At 33.0% G+C, this 25,824-nt stretch overlaps 2 protein-coding genes and 1 pseudogene across 2 annotated transcripts; 1 reads left to right on the top strand and 2 right to left on the bottom strand.

Annotated features, from left to right (window-relative positions):
- On the top strand, window positions 1-24,113 carry LOC108451162 (proline-rich receptor-like protein kinase PERK12; annotated as a pseudogene).
- Window positions 22,166-24,072, bottom strand: LOC108450361 (transcription factor ABORTED MICROSPORES). The gene is made up of 4 exons (XM_017747946.2): window positions 23,542-24,072; window positions 23,224-23,448; window positions 22,912-23,088; window positions 22,166-22,526 (listed from the first exon to the last, which is right to left on the bottom strand). Exons 1-4 carry the CDS (start codon window positions 24,070-24,072, stop codon window positions 22,467-22,469), a joined length of 993 nt encoding a protein of 330 aa, XP_017603435.2. The 3' UTR covers window positions 22,166-22,466.
- LOC128279276 (transcription factor bHLH90-like) lies at window positions 24,068-25,523 on the bottom strand. The gene is made up of 4 exons (XM_053028750.1): window positions 25,069-25,523; window positions 24,778-24,945; window positions 24,597-24,678; window positions 24,068-24,256 (listed from the first exon to the last, which is right to left on the bottom strand). Exons 1-4 carry the CDS (start codon window positions 25,167-25,169, stop codon window positions 24,125-24,127), a joined length of 483 nt encoding a protein of 160 aa, XP_052884710.1. The 5' UTR covers window positions 25,170-25,523; the 3' UTR covers window positions 24,068-24,124.
- Between the last annotated feature and the right edge of the window lie 301 nt (window positions 25,524-25,824).

Here is a 25,824-nt window from a genome sequence, read left to right as displayed (position 1 = left end):
ATGGAATTGTGATTGGTGTGGCAATAGCGTCTATTGTTGTCATTGCATTCATTGCCTTTTCATTTATTCGAGACAGAAGAAAGACGAAACAAAAAAGTCACTCTACTAATTTCGTGGCACCACCAGCTAACATTTCGGTGACATTAGGTAAAAATCGAGTTTTTGGTTGTTTGAAGGAAAAACATCATCCAATAAGCTTTAAACTCTTTTTTTTTTTTTTAACATTTTATGTTAGATATGCAGATGTGACTAAAGGACATCCAACCCAAAACGAGAATGCCCTTAGTAATTCTCAGCACAGTTGGGATAGTCGAAAAGGACAAAATCATACTTCTCCAGGTTCGGGTATTATATCTCCTTCTAAGACATCTTTTAGCTATGACGAGATGATGGAAATGACCAATGGATTTGCTCAACAAAATTTGATCGGCGAAGGTGGGTTGGTTGTGTTTATAAAGGCCAGCTGCTGGGCGGTAAAATCGTGGCAGTTAAGCAGTTGAAGATCGGTAGTGGACAAGGGGAGCGAGAGTTCCGAGCTGAAGTTGAGATTATTAGTCGCGTTCATCATCAGCATTTGGTCTCTTTGGTTGGATATTGTATTGCTAACAATCATAGATTGCTAATCTATGAATTTGTTTCAAATAGCAACCTTGAACGTCATTTGCATGGTAAGTTCAGTTTTTCGGGCGAATCCAAATTTATTAGCTCTCAACCCTAATCATGTCTTCTATATTAATTAATACTAAAAATATTAATTCAAATTTATTGTCCATCAGATTCGGGACTGTCGGTGCTTGAATGGGCCAAAAGAGTCAAGATTGCTATTGGAGCTGCTAAGGGTTTGGCATATTTACATGAAGATTGTATGTATCTCTTCTTTCATTCTTATGACATTTCTATTTGAGATGAGCATATTATTCAATTTTAGTTTTTGACTACCTACAGTGAAATCGAAGGGGGATCATCAAGAATCTTTAGACATTCATATCCATTTTATTTTTGTTTAGAGAGTGACATATATTTAATTGCTGGTAGTAGAATAAAAGTGTTCAAACAAGATTTAAAATATTATCACTACATGCAAAAGATATTAACTTGAATAGTTGAATCAAGAATCAAAGTTATTAAGATATTGGAATTCATAAGGTTTCGCTATCGAAATTCATCTAATACAGCGATGAAAATTTCCTTCAGGGTTGATTCATATTACAAAAGGAGGCTACATTTCTTTCTTTTAAAGTTAGGGTTTTTCCTACGATCCTACAAGATTAACTTAATAAAAATTAAGCCCAATTACAAGCTTAATTTAAAATTTTAAAATGACGACTGTGTCAAAGCAGACAACTTAGGTTGCGTTCTTCTCCCCGTTTGTAATGAGCTTTTGTTCAAAAAAGCACTTTTTACCTAAAAGCATTGCAGAACAAGCATCAGTGTAAAAAAATTTTAACTTTAAAAAAGTGCTTTTGCACAGATGGAGAAGCAGAAAAATTTGGCTTTTTTCAGCCAAAAGTGCTTCTTTGGCTTGTATTTCCTATTTTAACCTGCTTCTTTGCCTTTACTCTTTCTTCTTTGAACTTTACTCTTTCTTCTCTGCTTTGTTCCTATTCTCCACCGGTGGTGAGTTTTATTTTTTGCATCTCTTCTTCTCTTTCATTTTTGAAATAATTATGAAATGATGTTCACATTTTTTCACTTTTTTTTTTCAGCTGGGCATCCTGTTTTTCTTCAAATTCGAGCTTCTCAACATCTCTGCAACTACTGTTTTGCTTCATATTAAAGGTTTTATCCTTTCCATCTTTGGTACTTTGGCAAGGATTATGCTTAAAAGAGAAACATTGTAACCTGCTGTTGTGTTTTTACTGCTCATAAAATAATCTGTGATGATCTAATACTGCCTTGCATTTGTGTGGTAGATATCTATGTGATACTACAACAATGAATTCACTTTAATGAAAATTTTTAAAAGCTTATGTTCACTAGCCAAAAACTAGATGGTGTTTGCTTTGTAGATGCCACAGCTAAGAAACTATCTTTCTTTTAACATAGCCAATTGGGTTCTCAAATGTCTTACAATATATCTGTTCCGCCTAATACATTCAATGAGCACTTCCACTTTGATTTTCCTTTGGTTCCTCTCTACGCTTCCTCATCCGATAACAATCTTCAATCTTTGATGACCCAACAAAACCCAATTGACGAATCCAATTGCCTTAAATTTCTTTCGCAAACATCCCAATGCCTTCTAAGATGATATTTTGAGTCTGGAGTTATTGCTTGTAACATCTCGAAATAGGGCCTAAACGGAACAGTGGTTGCGAAACCACAAATCTGAGGTAGAAAAATTTATTTTATTATTATTTTGAGGTTCATGATATGATTGCATGATTGTGTGAAAATTTCGTGATGAAATTCTATGCATAAAGTGCTTAAGTTGAGATTAGGGACTAAATCGAATAATTCGCAAAACTTGCATTCTAGAAGTTTTTAGTATGAAATTGCTTTGGAATATTAATTAGGAGGGTTTAAATAAAAATTTGACCAATTTCTAAGTTCATGGAAAAAATAGGACATGGATGGAATTTTTGAAAGTTTAATAAGGAAGGGCATTTTGGTCATTTGGATATGAAATGAAATAAAAAGGGAAAAATAACACAAAATTCATCATCTTCTTCATTAGCACGAAATGTCAAGGGTTATCCATAGCTAGGGTTTGTTTCAAGCTTTCAAGCTCCATAGTAAGTGATTCCAAGCCCCGTTTTTAATGTTCTTTACGTTTTCGGAGTCCTAGTAGCTCGATAAAGCTTATGCTAGCAATAATTTAAGTTAGGGTTCATATTTGGAAAAATACCCATAGGTGAAAAGTGTTTATTTTGATGTTTTATGATAGAATATGAGGTCTTAGATTATGTTAGACAACTTGTGCTACTCGGTTTCAAGTAAAAACGAGTAAAAGGGCTTAATCAGTAAAAATACCTAATAGTCATAAGTATATGTTAGAGTAAGAATTTGATTTTTCTATAGAAGGGAAAAACGATCAGTATGTCATAAAACTTAAGAAAATAGGCTGAAGTTTAATTTACGAGATTTGGGGAAAAAGTGTAAATATGCAAAAGTTTAGGGGCAAAAATGTAATTTTTCCAAAGTTTGAGTAAATGACTGTTTTGATAAATTTGAATATTAAATAAGTTAAATTTTCTATTATAGATCAAGAAGAGCGAAATTCGGGAGTAGATCGGGGAAAAGAAAAAGTAAAGGACTAAATTGTAAAGTTTAGTCACATTTTGTATCGAGGTAGTTTGCAGTAAATAAATGCAATATTCTTTTATTTTACATTATTATTTTCAATTTTCAGCATTTATATACTTATTTTTTTGAGAATATTTAAAGTCGAATTAAAGGCGAAGTGACAGAGAAAAAGCATTAGGAAGCCCCGTTTGAACCTTAGGAATGTTAGGATATTGGGGTTGACAGGACAGGACAGGACAGAAATGAGCCATGTAAGTACATATCAGATATATGGCTTTAGAGACAGGAATGAGCCATGTAAGCCCATATTAGATTATATATATGGCATTGGAGACAGGAATAATTCATGTAAGTCCATGTCGAAGACATGGGCATTAGCAGGATATTGATAGACAGGAACGAGCCTAGTATCCTTAGTATTCCGAGTGGTTCAACGGGTCATTGTACACGTTAAATTACAGTAAATTATCAGCAAAAAGGGAAGGTGGATTATATTTATGAATAGTGAAAGGTCGGGTAAGAAAGAAGGTAAGTGAGTAAAGAAGAAGGTAGAAAATGAGAATGAAAAGAAAGTTTATGAGGCTAGGTGACATTATGTATATTTATTCATTATGTTGAATTTTGTAATTTATTTGCTTGTAAGCTTACTAAGCCTAGTGCTTAGTCTCTTTATTTTCTTTTTCTTATAGTTTTTATCAAGCCACTCGGCAATCGAAGGAAACGTCGGAAACCGATCACACTATCGAAGAAATCACATTGGTATAGTTAGACGTTTCGTTTTGTGTATGGCATGTATAGGAACTTGGTTTCTTTTGATATGATATGATCAATGAATAATGTGTAAATACTTGCTAGTGATTAGCTAATAGAATGGCTGATGATATACATGTTTAATAGTATGTATGACTAAGTAGTAACTATCACATGAAAATTATGAAAAATGTGAAAGTAACTTAAAAACGGATTCTAGTATCAGAAATAACGTGACTTTGAAAAATCACAAAAAAAAATTGTAGAGACATGGTTTGATGGTGAATAATATATGAAATTAAATCTCATTGTGTCTATTTTCATATGGAATAAGCAAAAAAAGTAAAGGTTTTGTATTTTATAAGATATCTGAGTTTTAGTGAAATAGGGCCAAAGCGATTTCTGGATCTCCTGTTCCAACTTTGGAAATTCACCATAAATTTTAAAAAAATAATTAGGTGGTTTTATTTATATGGTTAGAATCCTTATTGAATCTAATTTTAATAAAAAAAAACGGTATAGTCATATAAATTTTGTATAGGGAGAAAAGTGGTTCGTAGTAAGTAGAGGTAAGTGCAGTCGAATTTTGAAACAGGGGTAACTTTAACTAATAAACTGTACTAATTGGCTAAGTCAAAAATTCTAGAAAACAATTAGTAGATATATATATGAGTCTAGTTTCAGGAAAAATTTACAGATCTTAATTTCGAGTTTTGGAACTCGATAAATGAATTTTTAAGTGACCATGATGCAAAAAAATAGTTTATTCCGAAAATTAAAATAAGTGGTTTAGAGTTGTTTAAAAGGTAAGATAAGTTTAGTAACACCTCAAGCTTGACTCCGGTGACGGTTTCGGGTGTGGGGGCGTTACATTTATTGGTATCAGAGCAGGTTTAGTCGGTTCTCAGAACAGTTAGTGTGAGTAAAAGTCTAGCTATACATGCCATACTTGTATTTTGATAGTGTGACGACTCTTGACGATTTTTAGATATTTTGTTTTATAGTAATGGATCCCGAGTGAGCTGGTGATGATGATGTAGAAAGTAATACACCTGCTCCTGCGGAAGGGGCAGCGCCATCTGAGAATAGGCCAGTAACAGTTGATCAGGGAGGAGTGACTCGAGAAGCTCTCTTCCAAGCTTTGAATGATTGGTTTGCCGAGTTTGTTCGTACGAATCCGGCAGTTAGACCTGCACCCCCTCATGATTTTTAGGCTACCTATGTAGCTCAAGCTCCCCCAGTCACAGGTACAGTGATAAGAGAAAAGCCACCAGTTGATAGGATCAGGAAACAAGGGGCAGAAGAGTTCCGAGCAACAAAAGATGATGATGCAGAAAGAGTAGAATTTTGGTTAGAAAATACTATCAGAGTCTTTGATGAATTATCTTGTACACCCGAGGAATGTATGAAATGTGTAGTATCACTTCTTAAAGACTCAGCCTACTACTGGTGGAAGAAACTTGTATCAGTTGTACCAAAGGAGAGGGTCACTTGAGATTTCTTTCAGGAGGAATTTCGTAAAAAGTACATCAGTCAGAGGTTTATTGATCAGAAGAGAAAGGAATTCCTGGAATTGAAACAAGGTAATATGACAGTGACCGATTATGAGCTCGAATTTGTCAAGCTTAGTAAATATGCTCGAGAATGTGTGTCCACAGAGGCTATTATGTGTAAAAAGTTTGAGGATGGGTTAAATGATAATATCCGACTGTCAGTGGGTGTCCTAGAAATAAAAAGTTCGCTATTTTAGTTGAGAGAGCTTGTAAGGCAGAGGAGCTGTTAAAAACAAAAGGCAAAGTTGAGACAGAGACACAAGATACAAAGAAGAGACAGATGAGCAGGTCATTCCAGGCTACATCCAAAAGGCCAAAGGAGTTTTCTACCAGATCTAGTTTCTCAGTCGGGTATTCTAGTTAGAATAGAGGCAGCAGATTTAAGGATTCGAAGGCTCAGACCACCTCGACTGCGAGTGTAGGTAATGTTGGACAGGGTAGATCAGGGTGTCCACGGTGTGGTAGACTTCATTATGGTCCTTGTCGGGCAGGCGAAAATGTTTGTTATAAATGTGGTACTCCAGATCATTTTGTACGAGAATGTCCAGATGTGGCTAATCGAGAGATAACACAGAGTGCTAGATCCGGAAATGCTTCTATTAGAGGCGATCACCGAGGCAACCGGGAGTAGGAGCAAATGTGAGGTACCTCAAGAGATTCGTTTGTGAGACCGGATGTTAGAGCCCTGCAAGGACTTATGCTATTCGTGCACGCGAAGAGGCATCCTTCCCGATGTGATTACGGTACATTTTCTCTACATGATATTAATGTCATTGCTTTGATTGATCCGGGTTCAACTCATTCATATGTTTGCAAGAAATTGATGCCTAGTATAAGTATGCCTATAGAATCTCTGAATTTGTGATTAAAGTATTGAATCCATTAGGCAAGCATGTATTAGTAGATAAAGTATGTAGAAATTGTCCTTTGATGATTAGAGGCTCTTGTTTTTAATGATCTCATGCTATTGCCATTTGATGAGTTTGATGTGATTCTTGGTATGGATTGGTTGACTACACATGATGTGATAGTGAATTGTGGAAAGAAATTCATTGAGTTGAAGTGTGAAAATGGTGAAATTCTTGGGTTAATTCGGAAGAGTCGATAGTTCATTTCCATAATTTCATTATGTCTACTCGAAATGTTTGAGAAAAGGGTATGAAGCTTATCTTGCTTTTGTGTTGAACACTAAAGATCCAGAATTGAAAATTGAATCAGTGCCTGTGGTATGTGAGTTTCCCGATGTGTTTCCGGAAGAACTACCAGGTTTGCCTCCTGATTCCAGGTACCACGCCCATTTCTATTGCTCCTTATAGAATGGCTCCGTTGGAATTGAAAGAATTGAAAACTCAGTTGCAGGAATTAACAGATAAAGGCTTTGTAAGACCCAGTAGTTCACCATGGGGTGCACCAGTGCTATTTGTGAAAAAGAAAGACGGATCGATGAGATTGTGCATAGATTATCAGAAACTTAACAAGGTAACAGTAAAGAACAAGTATCCATTGCCTAGAATTGATGATCTGTTTGATCAATTGAAGGGAGCTACTGTGTTCTCCAAGATTGATTTGAGATCCGGATACTATCAGTTGCGAGTTAAAGAGTCAGATGTCCTGAAGACTGCTTTTCGGACTAGGTATGGTCATTATGAGTTCCTTGTGATGCCATTTGGCTTGACTAATGCTCTTGCCATTTTCATGGACTTAATGAACCGAATTTTCAAACCGTACTTGGATAAGTTTGTAGTTGTGTTCATTGATGATATCTTGATTTATTCTCATGATGAGACTGAGCATGCAGAGCATTTGAGAATAGTTTTACAGATTCTGAGAGATAATCAGTTGTATGCCAAGTTCAGCAAAAGTGAGTTCTGGTTACGAGAAGTTGGTTTTCTTGGACATATTGTCTCAGGTGAAGGTATTAAGGTTGATCCGAGCAAGATTTCAGCTATTGTTGATTGGAAGCCTCCTAGAAATGTATTAGAAGTTAGAAGTTTTCTTGGTCTTGCCAGATATTATAGACGATTTGTAGAGGGATTTTCCATGATAGCTACCCCGCTGACAAGATTGCTGCGAAAGGATGTCAAGTTTGAATGGACTAAGAAGTGTCAACAGAGTTTTGACAAGTTAAAAGCATTGTTGACTAAAGCTCCTATTTTAGTACAACCAGAACCAGGTAAGGAGTTTGTGATTTACAGTGATGCGTCCATGAATGGACTTGGTTGTGTACTTATGCAGAAAGGGAAGGTAATTGCTTATGCCTCTAGACAGCTAAAGCCACATGAGAAGAACTATCTGACACATGATTTAGAGCTAGCTGCCATTATTTTTGCGTTGAAGATTTGGAGACATCATTTGTACGGTGAGAAGTGCCACATATTCACTGATCACAAAAGTTTGAAATATCTGATGACTCAAAAAGATTTGAATTTGAGGCAAAGAAGATGGTTAGAGTTGATTAAAGATTATGAGCTAGTGATCGATTATCACCCAGGTAAGGCAAACGTTGTTGCTGATGCTTTGAGTAGGAAATCTTTATTTGCATTAAGAGCTTTGAACACTAGTATAGCCTTATCAGATGATGGTTTTATCTTAGCTGAGTTGAGAGCTAAACCAATGTTTCTTGAAGAAATTTGTGAAGCTCAAAAAAATGACAGTGAGTTGTTAGCCAAAAGAGATCAGTGTGAGTCGGATATAGAGTCAGATTTTCAGATCAGTTCTGACGGTTGTTTGATGTTCCGAGACAGGGTATGCGTACTGAAGAATGATGAGCTTATTCGAAAGATCTTATAGGAAGCACATAGTAGTTCTTTGTCTATCCATCCAGGTAGTACAAAGATGTATAATGATTTGAAGAAAATGTACTGGTGGGTAGGAATGAAAAGGGACATTTCAGAGTTTGTTTCTAGATGCTTGATCTATCAGCAGGTAAAGGCCGAACATTAGGTACCTTCAGGTTTATTGCAGCCTGTGCTAATCCCTGAGTGGAAATGGGATCGAGTTACTATGGATTTTGTGATAGGATTACCGCTTACACCGAAAAAAAAAGATGTAGTATGGGTTGTGATTGATAAGTTAACAAAGTCGGCTCATTTTATCCCAGTTCGTATGGATTATTCACTTGACAAGTTGGCTGAGTTGTATATTTCAAAGATAGTCAGACTACATGGGGTACCGTTATCGATCATTTCAGACAAAGATCCAAGATTTACTTCACGGTTTTGGAAGAAATTGCACAAGGCTTTGGTCACAAAGTTGAGTTTTAATATAGCTTTCCATCCTCAAACCGACGGTCAGTCAGAGAGAGTTATTCAAGTACTTGAAGATATGCTTAGATGCTGTGTACTAGAATTTCAAGGCAGTTGGGAAAAATATTTACCATTAGTAGAGTTTGCCTACAATAATAGTTATCAGTCGAGCTTGAAGATGGCACCTTATGAAGCTTTGTATGGACGTAAATGTCGCACACCTTTGTATTGGACAGAGCTTACGGAAAATCAAATTTACGGGGTTGATCTAGTTAAGGAAACGAAGAGAAAGTAAAAATCATCAGAGATTGCTTGAAAGCAACTTCAGACAGACAAAAGTCGTATGCAGATTTGAAGAGAAAAGAGATTGAGTATTAAGTTGGTGACAAAGTTTTTTTGAAAGTATCCCCGTGGAAGAAAGTTCTCAGATTTGGCAAGAAAGGCAAACTAAGTCCACGTTTTATTGGACCGTTTGAAGTGATTGAGAGAGTCGGACCATTAGCATATCAGTTAGCTTTGTCGATTGAGTTAGAGAAGATTCATAATGTATTTCATGTGTCTATGCTACGTCGTTATCGTTCAGATCCGTCACATGTGATTTCTCAGATAGAGGTTGAGATTCAGCCAGACATGACTTACGGTGAAGAACCGGTAAAGATTCTAGCTCGAGAGGTAAAGCAATTAAGGAACAAGAGTATTGCACTTGTGAAAGTACTATGGAATAGATATGGGGTAGACGAGGCTACATGGGAACCCGAAGAGACTATGCGAAAACAGTACCCAAATCTCTTCACAGGTAAGATTTTCGGGGACGAAAATCCCTAAAGGGGGGAGAAATGTAACATCCCGAAATAGGGCCTAAACGAAACAGTGGTTGCAAAACCACAAATTCGAGATAGAAAATTTTATTTTATTATTATTTTGAGGTTCATGATATGATTGCATGATTGTGTGAAAATTTCTTGATGAAATTCTATGCATAAAGTGCTTAAGTTGAGATTAGGGACTAAATCGAATAATTTGCAAAACTTGCATTCTAGAAGTTTTTAGTATGAAATTGCTTTGGAATATTAATTAGGAGGGTTTAAATAACAATTTGACCAATTTCTAAGTTCATGGACAAAATACGACATGGATGGAATTTTTGAAAGTTTAATAAGGAAGGGCATTTTGGTCATTTGGATATTAAATGAAATAAAAAGGGAAAAATAACACAAAATTCATCATCTTCTTCATTAGCACGAAATTTCAAGGGTTATCCATAGCTAGGGTTTGTTTCAAGCTTTCAAGCTCCATAGTAAGTGATTCCAAGCCTCGTTTTTAATGTTCTTTACGTTTTCGGAGTCCCGGTAGCTCGATAAAGCTTATGCTAGCAATAATTTAAGTTAGGGTTCATATTTGGAAAAATACCCATAGGTGAAAAGTGTTTATTTTGATGTTTTATGATAGGATATGAGGTCTTAGATTATGTTAGACAACTTGTGCTACTCGATTTTAGGTAAAAACGAGTAAAAGGGCTTAATCGGTAAAAAGACCTAATAGCCATAAGTATATGTTAGAGTGAGAATTTGATTTTGTTATAGAAGGGAAAAACGATCAGTATGTCATAAAACATAAGAAAATAGGCTGGAGTTTAATTTACGAGATTTGGGGAAAAAGTGTAAATATGCAAAAGTTTAGGGGCAAAAATGTAATTTTTCCAAAGTTTGAGTAAAGGTCTGTTTTGATAAATGTGAATGTTAAATAAGTTAAATTTTCTATTATAGATCAAGAAGAGCGAAATTCGGGAGTAGATCGGGGAAAAGAAAAAGTAAAGGACTAAATTGTAAAGTTTAGTCACATTTTGTATCGAGGTAAGTTCTGATAAATAAATGCAATATTCTTTCATTTTACATTATTATTGTCAATTTCAGCATTTATATACTTATTTTTTGAGAATATTTAAAGTCGAATTAAAGGTAAGTGATGGAGAAAAAGCATTAGGAAGCCCGTTTGAACCTTAGGAATGTTAGGATATTGGGGTTGACAGACGGAGACGGAGACGGAGACGAAATGAGCCATGTAAGTCCATATCGGATATATGGCTTTGGAGACAGGAATGAGCCATGTAAGCCCATATTAGATATATATATATGGTATTGGAGACAGGAATAATTCATGTAAGTCCATGTCAAAGACATAGCATTGGCAGGATATTGATAGACAGGAACGAGCCTAGTATCCTTAGTATTCCGAGTGGTTCAACGGGTCATTGTACATGTTAAATTACAGTGAATTATCAGCAAAAAGGGAAGGTAGATTATATTTATTAATAGTGAAAGGTCAGGTAAGAAAGAAGGTAAATGAGTAAAGAAGAAGGTAGAAAATGAGAATGAAAAGAAAGTTTATGAGGCTAGGTGACATTATGTATATTTATTCATTATGTTGAATGTTGTAATTTATTTTCTTGTAAGCTTACTAAGCCTAGTGCTTACTCTCTTTATTTTCTTTTTCTTATAGTTTTTATCAAGCCACTCGGCGATCGAAGGAAACGTCGGAAACCGATCACACTATCGAAGAAATCACATTGGTATAGTTAGACTTTTCGTTTTGTGTATGGAATGTATAGGAACTTGGTTTCTTTTGATATGATATGATCAATGAATGATGTGTAAATACTTGCTAGTGATTAGCTAATAGAATGGCTGATGATATACATGTTTAATAGTATGTATGAATAAGTAGTAACTATCACATGAAAACTATGAAAAATGTGAAAGTAACTTAAAAACGGATTCTAGTATCAGAAATAACATGACTTTGAAAAATCACAAAAAATTATTGTAGAGACATGTTTTGATGGTGAATAATATATGAAATTAAAGCTAATTGTGTCTATTTTCATATGGAATAAGCAAAATAGCTAAAGGTTTTGTATTTTATAAGATATCTGAGTTTTAGTGAAATAGGGCCAGAGCTATTTCTGGATCCCCTGTTCCAAATTTGGAAATTCACCATAAATTTTAAAAAAATAATTAGGTGGTTTTATTTATATGGTTAGAATCCTTATTGAATCTAGTGTTAATAGAAACAAACGGTATAGTCATATGAATTTTGTATAGGGAGAAAAGTGGTTCGTAGTAAGTAGAGGTCAGTGCAGTTGAATTCTGAAACAGGGGTAACTTTAACTAATAAACTGTACTAATTGGCTAAGTAAAAAATTATAGAAAACAATTAGTAGATATATATATGAGTCTAGTTTCAGGAAAAATTTACGGATCTTAATTTCGAGTTTTGAAACTCAAGAAATGAATTTTTAAGCAACCATGACGCAGAAAAACAGTTTATTCCTAAAATTAAAATAAGTGGTTTAGAGTTGTTTAAAAGGTAAGATAAGTTTAGTAACACCTCAAGCTTCACTCCGGTGATGGTTTCGGGCGTGGGGGCGTTACATTGCTGGTGCTGGAGGAGACATTTGAATTTCCTTGGCTCCATTTGCTTCCAAATCTTGAACATTGAGAAGCATTCATCCAGTCCATGAGCTCCAGCAGTGTCAATGCATTCTCGGATCCTTTAGAACTCCCGTTCACTGATATGTTGGACAAAACTTGAATTATGTTTTCTGTCATTATCATTTTATACAATACCCTGTGTTCTCGTAGCATAGAAACAGGAGCAACTCAACACCAACTTCTTGTTCTTCCTTTTTACTGGATTCTAAGATTGTGGCGATCGAAGTACATAAACCGACTTCAATGACTTCAATTCTAGCCTCCTCAATGTCACGTATGTTGTTTATAATCCCAACGCAATACCCTGCAACATTATAATCCCAATGTCATAGTCTGTAAAATTTTAACTCCTTTACATAATCTTGAATGAAGACCCTTGGCTTTACTCTTTTCCTATTTTGTCTTTTATTTGGGTGCAATTTTCTGGGTTTTTTTGGTCATTAATTTACAGATACAAGATAGATTATGCAGTACATGTAACACTGAAATCTACAGTGCAGAGGTTAAACCGAGATTTAAATGAGCTTAACCAAACTCAAATATTAAGTAGTTCAAGCTCAATTCAAAGTTTGAATCTAGAAGTTTAATTCTAGCTCAACTTTAATTTTTGAAGTCTAAGCTTGATTCAAGATAACAATCCATATAGGTTTCCTATCTCAAAAACTAGTCAAAATTATGATTTTATAAACCAAAGATTATCAGTTTTTATTTATTTATTAAGGGGATTAAACTGTAAGGATCTTCACTTTTTAGCAATACTGTCATATTCTACAATCCATAATCAACGTTATAGGCACGTTGGATCTTACCCCAAAATATAATTGTTTTGAAAAACTATTATTTAAAAATAATTTTGTCCCCCACAGATACGATAAATTATGGTAAAAAATAGGTAAGGTTAGGAGTTGATAAATATAAAATATTTAAAAATAAATATTAAAAAATACATGTTTTGATTAAAAAATGAAACATATATTAAATTTTTAAGGTATGAAAAAAGTATATTGTCGTTATACTAAATATTCACCTATATGTGTTATATAAAACTCTTATTTATAAAAAATCAAATGAAGCATAAAATATTTAAACCCGAAAAGCTAGTAATCATAACATCCCTGCTCATGAAAATTGGATTAATTTGAACTTTGCTAATGGTATATATATAAGTTAATGGTTTAAAATCTGTAAGACTGAAATCAAAAGCCCGAACTATTTTTGCTGTAGTTAATGAACCCAATATATATTTATATATTTATTTATAACCATGAATCATTCTTGCAAGACAAACGATCCCTCTATCCTTTTCTCCATTGGTTTAGACTATGACCATATATATTTATATATTGACTGTAATATTTTTATACTATGACCATATATATTTATATATATTATCTTATGCGCGTGATTACCCTAGTATTAGCTTGTATATGTTTTAGCGTTAAACAACCTCTCTATGTTTTATTAGTATGCTTGTTTTGCCATTAAAGCTGTATGGTTTAATTGTGTTTGATGCTATTATTAGTTGTGTTCTCTTTCTTGATTATTATTTAGGTCTTGGAAATTTGATTTTGATTGAGAAAAAAAATCTTAGGATCCTATCTTGATTTTGATACACATGTAAACAAATATACTTTTGTGACATTTGATTTTCTTGATTGCTTTACCGGCTGAAACGAATCTATTCGTATACACAATAGATGAGTACGTCGGCGATTGAAGTTAGTGTTGAAAAAGTGAAAGCAGTGTGGGATAAGAGATTGACAGAAACATTTTGTGATTTTTGTATTGAAGAGATATTGAAAGGCAATAGGCCTGGTACTCATTTCACAAAAGATGGATGGTTGAAAATAATGATCAACTTTGAGAAAGAAACAGGCAAGGCTTTTTCACAAAGACAACTTAAAAATAGTTGGGATGCCCTAAAAAAAGAATGGAAAGCTTGGAAGAAACTTAAAGGCGAAGATACTGGTCTAGGGTGGAATCCTATTAAAAGAACCGTCGATGCATCGGATGATTGGTGGGAGAGTAGGCTAAAGGTACATTAATAATTCTGAATATTTTTTTCTTATTTATGAGTTTATTGATAATTACTGTTATTAAACTATCATTTAATATGTAGGTTGTGCCTGAAGCTCAAAAATTTAGAACATCGGGCATTGATCCTGAATTCGAAGGGAAGTTGCACCAAATGTTTATGGGAATAGTTGCAACAGGTGATAAAGCATGGGCACCTTCTTCTGGTACACTCCATAGTGATTTTTTTGAAGATGTTAACAATGAAATACATGAAGAGGATGATGAAGAAAATGTGAGAAATGATGTTCACATTTTAAATGATGTTCACATTTCAAATGATGTTCAAATTGATGGAAACGGTCAAAAAAGAAAAAACCCTGAGATATCAAGTTCACATTTTAAGACTGGAAGAAAGAAATCCTCAAAGCAAATTGGAGGGCTTGCAAGATTGTCCAGTCAGATAGAAAAATTATGCAATGCAGCTAACAATATGAGTCAAGCCACATCTAGTTTGACTCCTGTTATGGATCCATATGGTATTCCACAAGCAGTCAAAGTGCTCGACAGCATGTCGGAAGAAGTTTCTGAAGCTAGTCCGCTATACTTTTTCGCACTTAGATTATTGCTCAATAAGGACAAGCGAATTATGTTTTTATCAATTAATCCCAAGATTAGAGCTTTGTGGCTTAAGACGGAAATGGAGGATAGTTGAAAATTTTTTGATCTTCTAGGGTTTGGAGATATCTATTATGTGGTCGACTAAAAATGCTAAACTAGTTTTATCAATAGTTATTTATGTTTGGTTTTTGGATATTGAATTTATGTTCTACTTATTTATGTGTAATCTAGTTTTACCAATGGTTGTTTATGTTTGGTTTTTGGATATTGAATTTATGTTCTACTTTTTATGTGTAATCTAGTTTTATTAATAGTTGTTTATGTTTGGTTTTGGATATTGAATTTATGTTCTACTTATTTATGTGTAATCTAGTTTTATTAATAGTTGTTTATGTTTGGTATTTGGATATTAAATTTATGTTCTACTTATTTATACTAAATTAGTTTTATCAATAGTTGTTTATATATGATTTTGGATGTTCAAATTTTTTCACAGGTGATGAGTATAGTTGAGAATTACACTGTGATGAAAGTGATGATGAAAGGGAAAAGAAAGAGATTTTACAACCATGGAATGTTTTAACCAATCATTTGTTGTTGCATCTTCTTCCGTGCAATTATATTACGAGAAGTATATATTAAAGCAACCATGCATGAATTCAAAACAATCAGGTGAGACATGGATTCGAGAGACCTTGACGGTCACGAATCACATTGTATGATTAATTTTAGGATGTCTAAAATGGTATTCACAAGTTTGTTAAGAGTTTTAGAGACAAGATACAACTTGCAAACTTCAAGAAACATATCTTCTAGTGAAAATGTTGGGAGTTTTTTTATACATCTTGGGCACCGGTGCAAAAGTTTCCCAATGTCGAGAAAGATTTCAAAGGTCTGGATCAACAATAAGTCGATACTTTGCAATTGTGCTTGAGAAAGTTTCAAGGATGGCCACTGATCTAATTGCACCCTAAGATCTTTTCTTTAGCTCAATACCTGAACAAATACGTAATGATTCTAGATATATGCCGCATTTTAAGGTTAAAATTTAATTTTATCTTATTATATTTTTAATATTTTTGGTCGACTAAAAATATGCACGAGACTAATATGATTATTTGTTCAGGATTGCATAGGTGCAATTGATGGTACTCATATTGCCGCTATTCTTCCACCAAATGAACAAATTCCCTATATTGGAAGAAAAGGTATCCCAACTCAAAATGTTATGGTAGTATGTGATTTTAATATGTGTTTCACCTTTGTCATGGCTGGATGGGAAGGATCGGCACATGACACTAGAATATTTCTTGATGCAATTCGAGATCCAAAATACAAATTTTCGCACCCACCAAATGGTTAGATATTTTATTTATATGTGATTTTTTTTAAAAATAAAGTATAAGTTCTTTAATTGATAATTTTTATAAAAAAATTCTTGAATTAATTGTTTGTTATATTATGACATGTAGGAAAATATTATCTTGTTGATTCTGGATATCCTCAAATGAAAGGTTATCTTGGACCATATAGAGGTCAGCGATATCATTTACCTGACTTTCGTAGAGGTAGACCGGTGTCTGGTAAAAAATAGATATTCAATCATTCACATTCATCATTACATAGTGTGATTGAAAAAAAAAATGGGTCATTTTAAGGGATATGCCAAGTTATAGTTTTGAAAAGCAAACGATGATCGTTGTTGCTATAATGACGATACACAATTTTATCCGAAAATATGTCGGTCGAAATGATGCAGATTTTATGGAATACGAAGATATTAACTGGGCATATGAGAATACTATTGATTCAGAAAATACGCATGATCGAGAAAGTGATGATGATGACGACGACGATGATGATGGTGATGATGACGGTGAATCAAGCAATTCAAGTGGTTTTGAAATGGAATTAGCAAGAGATGCTATAGCTTCTAGTTTAATGAATTCACTTTAAATTGTAAATGCTATTGTAAAATTTTAGTATTTATATTTGGTAGATAAATATTATCCTTTTTGAAACTTTAATCCAAATATATGTAATATTTTAATTTGTTAGGTTTATGTTTTCCATGTTATGTTAATATCTAATATGAGTTTTACAAATGTGTTAAAAGCATTAATTAAAATATACAATAATTTTAAAATAATACAATTGTGTCAATATCTAATTACAAATATTTAATTATTATATTTAAATATTTCAATATAGTTTATATATTCTAATTAAATTTAATAATTAATTAATATTAATATTAATTACTTAGAAATATTTAAAATTAATATTATATATTAAAATATTAATAATATATTAAAATATTAATAATAAGTATAATAAATTATTTTTATATTTTTGCTAAAATATCATAATATTAACTAATTTAAACATTATTTAAATACATATTTATTACTTTATAATATCATGTCTAAAATAGACATTTTACTTCTTAAAAGCACTTTTTGACAGTAATACCAAACACTTAAATTTTTCAAAAGCACTTCTCAAAAGCACTTCTTAAAAGTACTTTTATACAGCACTTTTCAAAAGCATTGTCAAACTGGCCCTTAATCTGGTGGAGCATGTGCATATAACTACAAGGATTCTATTGGAATGAGAAAATTGGTTTAATAGAGCATACCTTACGAAGAATCTAATTCAATATTCTTCTATTGGAGCCACTAAAACTTGTACGTTGAAGCAAGTGGCCAAGTTTGTGAATAAAATGTTTGTCACAATCTTCATCCTTAAATCTACAACATGATGACCACCTTGGTTCCATAATCCAATTCATCAACTCACTTATCTCCAACAATCATCCTACAACAATAACTTATAAGCATGTTCATATCTTTGTCATTATAACTAACTTTTCCTAAGTTCTGAAGCACAAGGTTCACTAGTGAGATCAAACCTTTTAATCCAAAATTAAATAATGCAATTGACACAAAATAAAATATAAAAAATAAATAAGAATAGATTAACTTGATTCAAAAATAATAATAATAAAATTATGATATCAAATGATGCGAATGTTACACCGTTGCCATAAAACCCTATCATAATAATTAAAAATATAACATTTAGATTATCGAGTATAAATTTAAAATAAATCAGATTATTTATAGCAAAGCAAGAACCAATAATTTCATTATATATACATTTTTATATTTAAACCAGAGTTAGGTGATGACAGATATTTTAATAATTATTGTTGGATTTCAAGGCAAGTGCATGAAGCTTCTATAAACTAACAAATATATATATATATATATATATATATAATAATAATAATAAAGTGATAGATATGACATGTTTTGTTGATAAAAATAATATATAAATTAAATTAATTAACTTATTTTAGTGTTAATTTCTTACGAACTATGTGGTATATTTTTCAGGTTATCCAAAATTATTCACAGAGACGGTAAGTCAGCAAACATTTTGTTGGATAAATATTTTGAAGCACAGGCAAGTTAAATCTTATTTCATATGTCAAGTTCCTTTCATTTACTTATGCATACACTTAACAGCTGGATATATATATATATATATATATATATTATTAAATTTTAATTGGGTTGATGTTATAAATTTTTCAAATATCAATTTAATTAAAAAGACATAAAATAAATTTTTTAAAATGGAAAATATTATTATAATATCCAAAAATAAATATTATTATGATGATATTTTCATCTTTTAATATAAAATTATATATAAAAACTTTCTAAACCCAAAATAAATCTAAAAATAAAGATGGTGAAATTTAAACACAAGATAACAAGATTCCAAAGCCTAACTTTACCATTTCTTACCACAATGTCAATAGTTTTTTTTTTACCTTAAATTGTTTATAAATATATTTATGAGTGTAAAATAATTTAATATATATACACTCACACTATATATAATACCTTTGATTAAGTTTTGTAACACTTAGGGACGTCTGTCAAATATAAAATTACGGCTCGGAATCTCATAGAGATTATGACATTTAGATTTCAATATTCCAACCATTCATAATCTCACCTTTCATCTCATAATATAGTGTACAATCTCATTACGATCTCTTTTTTAGATAATCTAATATTATGGGCATAATCTAAATTTTAAAACAAAATTAACTTCTATTTTTATTATATTTATCAATATAGTCCTTTTATTATATTTTAAGACAAAAATCAATTTTTTTCTTCTTTTTTTTTCTTCTCGTAATTTGAAAACCAAAATCCCTAACCTTCTGCTTTCAATTTTAACTCCACACTATTCTAGACATTCACCCTCATCTCCAATTAGGTAAAGTTTAATATTTTCAATTTCTAGTTGTGCCTTCATATTGCTTTTGTGGCTTCTTGCATTGAAAGATTTTTTTTTTTTTTTTAAATTCCATTTGTTTTCAATATCTATAGTAGGATTCATGCTTGTTGATTGTTGTAGATTTTTTTCAATTTATATTTGTTGAGTTCTTACGTTGTTAATTGTTACATGTTCTCATGTTTATTTTTTTTAATAAGGTCCTCTCGATTGTTATGAAACATTATTAATTAACTAAGAAAATTATATAAAGAGATAAGTAGAAAGAGGAGACCTTGTACAATGGCCACCATCACCGTCCCTTAATTCAATAACACTATTTGATTGAAAAATTAGTTAAAAATCATATTATAAATTCATACAATATATTTATAAAGTTGATTTAATAATTAAACATTTTTCAAAAGGATAAACAACCTTCCTTATTAGCTCACTATGCTTCTTTTTACTCTTTAAAAACTACGGTAAAATAAAAAATATATTAAAATTATATATGAATTTTGATACAATTTGTAATATTATACATCAATTTTAATTGGGTACGAATGTATATTTTAAACTTTAATTTTAGTTCAATTTTCACATTTCACTAACTTTATAATCTATATGGCACAATTTTTCATTAACTCGTATTTAAATTGTTGATCTCGTATTTTATTAGGTTAAAACAAACAAACAAATTTAAAATATTTTCACATAGATTAAAAAATAAACACACTTGAGAAAAATAATTCTTACATCCTCAAGATTTTTTTAAATCAAGTGGAAATAATTTAAATTTATCTGCTCACATGACTTAATAAAAAACTGTCACATAAGTAATAGGGTTAACAAAATGTAAAAATTAGATCAAAATCAAAGTTTGATGTATACAAATAGACTAAATTAAAATTAATGTATAACATTGCAAATTATATCAAAATTTATTTATAATTTTGATATTTATATCTAAAAACATTATCAAACCAACTTAATTGTAAAATAATTAAAAAGAACTTTTATCTTGAGAATGTTGTTGTCTTTCTATCTTTAAAAGAAGCAATTTAAACTTAAAATAAAGATTTACCTAATTGGGTTCAAAGTTGTCAAAATAAATTCAAAAATTCATTTATTGAACATATTTTTAATATAATTTTCTTCACCCTGTGTATAATATAATCTAGTTATTTATATTTTTCTTTTGTTATCTTTCAGCGTGAAGGGTAGCATTAGAATGTAAGCACTAACTTGTTGAGTACAGGCTGCAGATTTTGGACTTGTGAGACTTATCGACACAAGTCAAACCCATGTTTCAACTCGAGTTATGGGGACATTCGGGTAGGTCATGGTTTCAACAGCTGATGGGCTCTTTGTTGGGGTTCGGATTCTCTCACAACCTTTTCTGTCGTCCCTGTAACCTGTTGACTTTAGAACCTGTTATATGCTGATAATCGAGTTTAAAGGTTTTTTGCTTTTTATCGGTATTCTTCATTTCGGCATTTCATCAGATACCTGGCACCAGAGTATGCATCGAGTGGAAAGTTGACGGATAGATCAGACGTTTACTCATTTGGGGTTATGCTTTTAGAACTTATAACTGGGCGTAAACGCGTTGATCCAACTCTGCCTTTGGGGGATGAGAGCTTGGTCGAATGGGTATGGATCATCCAATTAACTTTTTATCTAAAAGTTGATGTATTTATAATTATAAATTGAGGTGTCCCTATGATATTGGCAGGCACGACCACTCCTGATTCAAGCCCTTGAAACAGGCAATTTTGGTGAATTAATTGATCCACAACTTGAAAAGCGTTAGGTAGAGATCGAATTGTTCAGGATGATTGAGGCAGCTGCTGCATGCGTTCGGCATTCTGCTGCAAAGCGGCCCCGCATGGCGCTCGTAATTTTCTCAATCTCCACCTATTTCCCTTCTCCCACTGTTGTTTTGGTTTTCCACACTTCCATGCTTTTTTTTCTTTTTTTTTTTTATTCTATTGTGTTTATTAATCAATCTTGGTGAATGTCGGCAATGAATATAGTTGTTGAACATATTATAGGTGGTAAGAGTATTGGATTTCGAGGGAGATCCCGATCTTTCTAATGGCATAAAATTCGGACAGAGCGCTGCATATGATTCCAGCCAGTACAGTGAAGAAATTACCAAGTTCAGGAGGATGGAATTCGGCGGTGGCAACAGTTCGGATTATGATATGTATGGTGATGATCACATTTCTGGGGAATCATCAGGTGCAAAGCCGAGTTCCTGGAAGTCCTGGTATAGTTCCGGTGAATCCCAAGCTCAAGCATCTAAACCATCATCAAGTGGTAGCTATAGTGATGGCTCAAGGAACTATGGCAGCGGTCGCTTCAGATAAATGTCTATTGCCTGAGTTGTTCACACTCCCTTTGGTTCCGACCACCAGCTCGAGAAAGCTTGTAAAAAGGGTAAGTTCTAACATAGGTAACTAAGGTGTATCAGGTGAACAATCTCGTGAAAGTTCTCAGTACATTTTAAAATCCAGATATTAATCAAAATTCTTACTATTTGCTGTATTTGACCTTTGTGTCAGAAGGCATATCCAAACACGGGAATAGTATGATCCTTCAAGGAACTTCAAGTACATAAAACATTGAGAAAAAATGAGCATACTGGTGTCGATATTGTTGGATACACAACCATGTCTAACATTAACACCCGAATCCAAGTAACATACCCTAATTCAACTTTTTAATTCAAATCCCTATCTAGTTAACCCACAGAGGATATTGCGTGCCTAAGGTCTCTTGAACATGTAATCTCTAGCAATCTGTCAGCAACATGCATCCGGGATAATACTTAGCTGTTTGCATCACATGATATTGTTGTATGATTCTGACATGCTGCTGATTGATTATGCTATTTATGGATGTGAAGCACAAATATCAGATATAAACTAGAAAGAAAAGAAGTTGATATGTAGGAAAAAGAAGCCAAAATGAAACAAAAACCTCAACTATCTTCACAGAATTAGCAATTTGTATGTAGAATTTAGTAAAAACTACATGTGTAAGAACAAGGAGAGGAAAACCCACAAATTTTACAGTCAAAAGTTTCTAATCATGATTGTTGGAGCTGCTTGAAGTAAAGTTCCATCAAGGGAATAGTTTCTTTATCTCTCGGCTGAAAACTGTTCATTTTTACTATACATTGCTTCATTCTCAAGTCTGAATCTACATTTTCTGTATGGTATATTGAAACCATGAATATGATTTATCTACTTCATTAGGTTTGTCAACAAGTCCCTCAGTTTCCTGGATTGAAAATCCCTGTTTGCCTTGCATAAGTTGAAAATACAGTGTTAGCAGAAAAATATAAGTTTGTTTGACAGAATTTCAGTAAGTAAACAAGAATTGTAATGATTTCCGTTTTTGCAATCTTTGCAGTTGTGGTGTTTATGATAACACTGTTAGACTTTGCCCTTAGTGCTTTGCAAAGCTAAAAGTACTAACTGAATCAATATTGTTCTTAAGAAACAATGTTGTTTTGACTCTTCATTTTTTTTTCTTTTTGAAGTATTTGTGCCTAACACCCATGTCTGACACAGTTTTAGACGTATGGGGATATGGTTCTCTAAGAACCCTCCAAATACATGGAAAAAAAATTATCATACCCATGTCCAGATACTCACTGCTATGTATCTACCATCCAGTGAGTCTTACCTCAACTTTGAACATGCTGAGAACCTTTCCATTAAATGTTGTGACATTAGCATCAACCACTTGAAGTCCCAAAGAATCTATGCCCTCCATCAACTTTGCAAAGCTTCCTCTCTTGTGCTCATAATAGAGCTTGATCAAGAACTCCCGTTTAGTTAACTGGTTCACTTCTACATGTACCTGAGAAAAAATTCAAGAACACTAAGTTTAGTTGAAAGTTTCATTGATAGAAACCGTGACAGAGGTAGCAACAAACCAGTGAACTGTGACAGAGGTAGCAACAAACCAGTGTTTAATTTCAATAATTTCAGTTACCTCCATTTTTGCCATTTCGGCAAGGCTGGACGAAACTTGGTTTGGCTTAACGGCAGATACGTTGTCCTTAGGTGACTTGTCTAACAATGTAGACTTCAGTTCTAAGTTGCTCTTTTCACAGTTTTCTTCATCGATTTTCATGAGCTCATTTTCAAGTTTCTTCTTCTCCTCTAGCAAATCTCCGATATATTCAATTGCATCCGTAAGAATGGCAGTTCTATCCATCTACACAACAAAACCATTAGAGATATCAGATAAGGATGCAAAAGAGTAAATGTGGCCATCATATTTATATATGCTTTGGTAGTTAAGGCCAACCTTGGATATCTTAGGGACTAAAGCTCGTAGCTTGAAGAGCTGGTCGTTTATCTTCTTCCTTCGATTCCTCTCCATGACAAGATTCTTAGAATGGAATTTCTCTTTTGCAGGCTGCTTGGTAGTTCTCATTTTGTCTTTTATGGACTCGTTACCATCTGGAGGAAACCTTGCTTGTTGCTCGGGCACATTTTTGCTGCATCTTAATCTATTCGTTCCATAATATGTGCCAATTAGCTTCTTGAACTGCTCATCTTGAGAAATATAGGCAGAATCTGAAGCAAATGGTGGATGTTCAATTGAAGGACTGGAACCACTGTGTGATCCATCCAAGCTATGATGGGAGTTTGAATCTGATATTGGTGGAATCAATTCGATTCTCGGAACAAAAGTCGACAAGCTGATGGAAAATGGCAAGTTATACCATTTGTCAAGATTTGCTTTTGTATAGTTTTCTCCAGTTGTGATTTCTTGTTTTAAAACTGCATTGCATTGAGATGTTACCAACTCTATGAGGTTCTGATCTTTCGGCATCTGAATCAAAAGGACAAATTACATGTTTATCAGTAGGAGAAGACTAATGGTTTCATATGACTATCTCAATTCCATTGCGAAGTAATGGTAAGTTAAGCAGGTCAAAGAATCTTGCATGTTTCGAAGCGACGAGCTCGATAAGACCACTGAAAACTGGTATCAGAACTCGGGTTCCTGTCATTTCCTGCAGAAAACTCATTGATCATGTCAAAATATGGACACCGTAAAAGCAACATCTTCAGACAAATTATTGTCATATATAAGGTAAAAACTAGGCATGACAGCCCACATTTGACTCTTCATTTTTCTTGAAATAAATACTCGAATCTAGCACATATATAAGAATGGATATAGAGATATCATCCTCCATATATATGGAAAACTTAAAGAAACTAAACATGTATATTTTGGGTATACTTTCACATGTTTTTTACTTCCACTTGAATCCGACTACCATATTTTCCCATTTCTATCTGTTTTGCATTGGAAACTGGCCAAAAGAAGGTGAAAAGAGTGACAACTACCACATTTGAAGACTGTGAACCAGAGGGATTGCCATGGTTAACCCAACTTGGCTGATTTGACATAGCTACCTCTCCATGCATCCTGGGGTTTTTTTCAGTGTCACAAAATCAGAATATTTGTCTCTATATCTTAAATTTCCCAAACTGAACCAAACAATTTTGTAAGTTGAGAACACTGTACCCAGCATAGAGAGAAATGGCAAAAGGAAAATGTGAAAGAGCTTCACAAGCCTTTGATCTTATGGAATGTTGGGAATGACCATCCCTGCAAAATGGCTTCTGCGACTCATCTTTTTCCACCTTGACATTAAAACAAGCACTACAACAACAATCTTTCCATTCAATAAACCTTCAAGAAAAAGGGGAAAAAAAGCTTCATTTGAGTCAAATGACTCCCTCAAAAAGAACAAAGAATGAAGATAATACTGGTTATGGTGATCAATGGTGATGAAACAAGTAGCTTGAGAAGTACCTCGATGGATCGTCACCCAATTTCCAAACAACACAAAAATCCCAGCCTTTACTATCAACAAATGGTCTAAGCCATTCCACTGCTCTATCAAAACCTCTCATTGTCTTTGTAACCACTGAAAAACAACCAAGAAATTACTGAAAATCATAGACTGTCTCACTATAAATAAACCAATCACAAGATTCTAGAAAAAAATGGTAAAAATATAAAAAGAAAGGAATAATTTTTAAAGCTAAAAGGCACTGTTTTATGTTAAGTACAAGACAAAGGGTAACCAACTAATATTTGGGTACTCAAAAAAAGGGATCATCATAAAATTGGGTACAAAATCTGTGACAGAGAGGCATCTGATGCCGGCAGTAAAAGTGGCAGAGGCAGTTTTTTACTTTTTAAAAAATCATCAGTCTTTGTAAACAACCGTTCAAAAGCTCCTTGTGACAGCTACCTAACTGCAAAAACCCATCATTATCCGGGTGAGTACCAGGATATTATACGATCAGACGATATGAATTTGATATAAAATAATATCAATAACAGTTGTACCAATAGATTTCATACCATTTCGGTTTCAGACTAGTAACAAATCATTTAAGTTTAATTCCACTCAAATTTTCAGTATATTTATATATATAAACTTTTACGAACTAGTATAAGATTTTTATATTTTAAATCAATTTTAAAACCTTTGTTTCTTAACCTTTTCTTTCATAGTTACATGAAAATATATATACCCATTATATTATATTCTTTATTTTT

Source organism: Gossypium arboreum, chromosome 5 (genome assembly GCF_025698485.1).
Source record: "Gossypium arboreum isolate Shixiya-1 chromosome 5, ASM2569848v2, whole genome shotgun sequence".
NCBI classification, from domain to species: domain Eukaryota; kingdom Viridiplantae; phylum Streptophyta; class Magnoliopsida; order Malvales; family Malvaceae; genus Gossypium; species Gossypium arboreum.
Note: the sequence above shows the minus strand (reverse complement) of the source record. Positions and strands in the feature narration are given on the sequence as shown.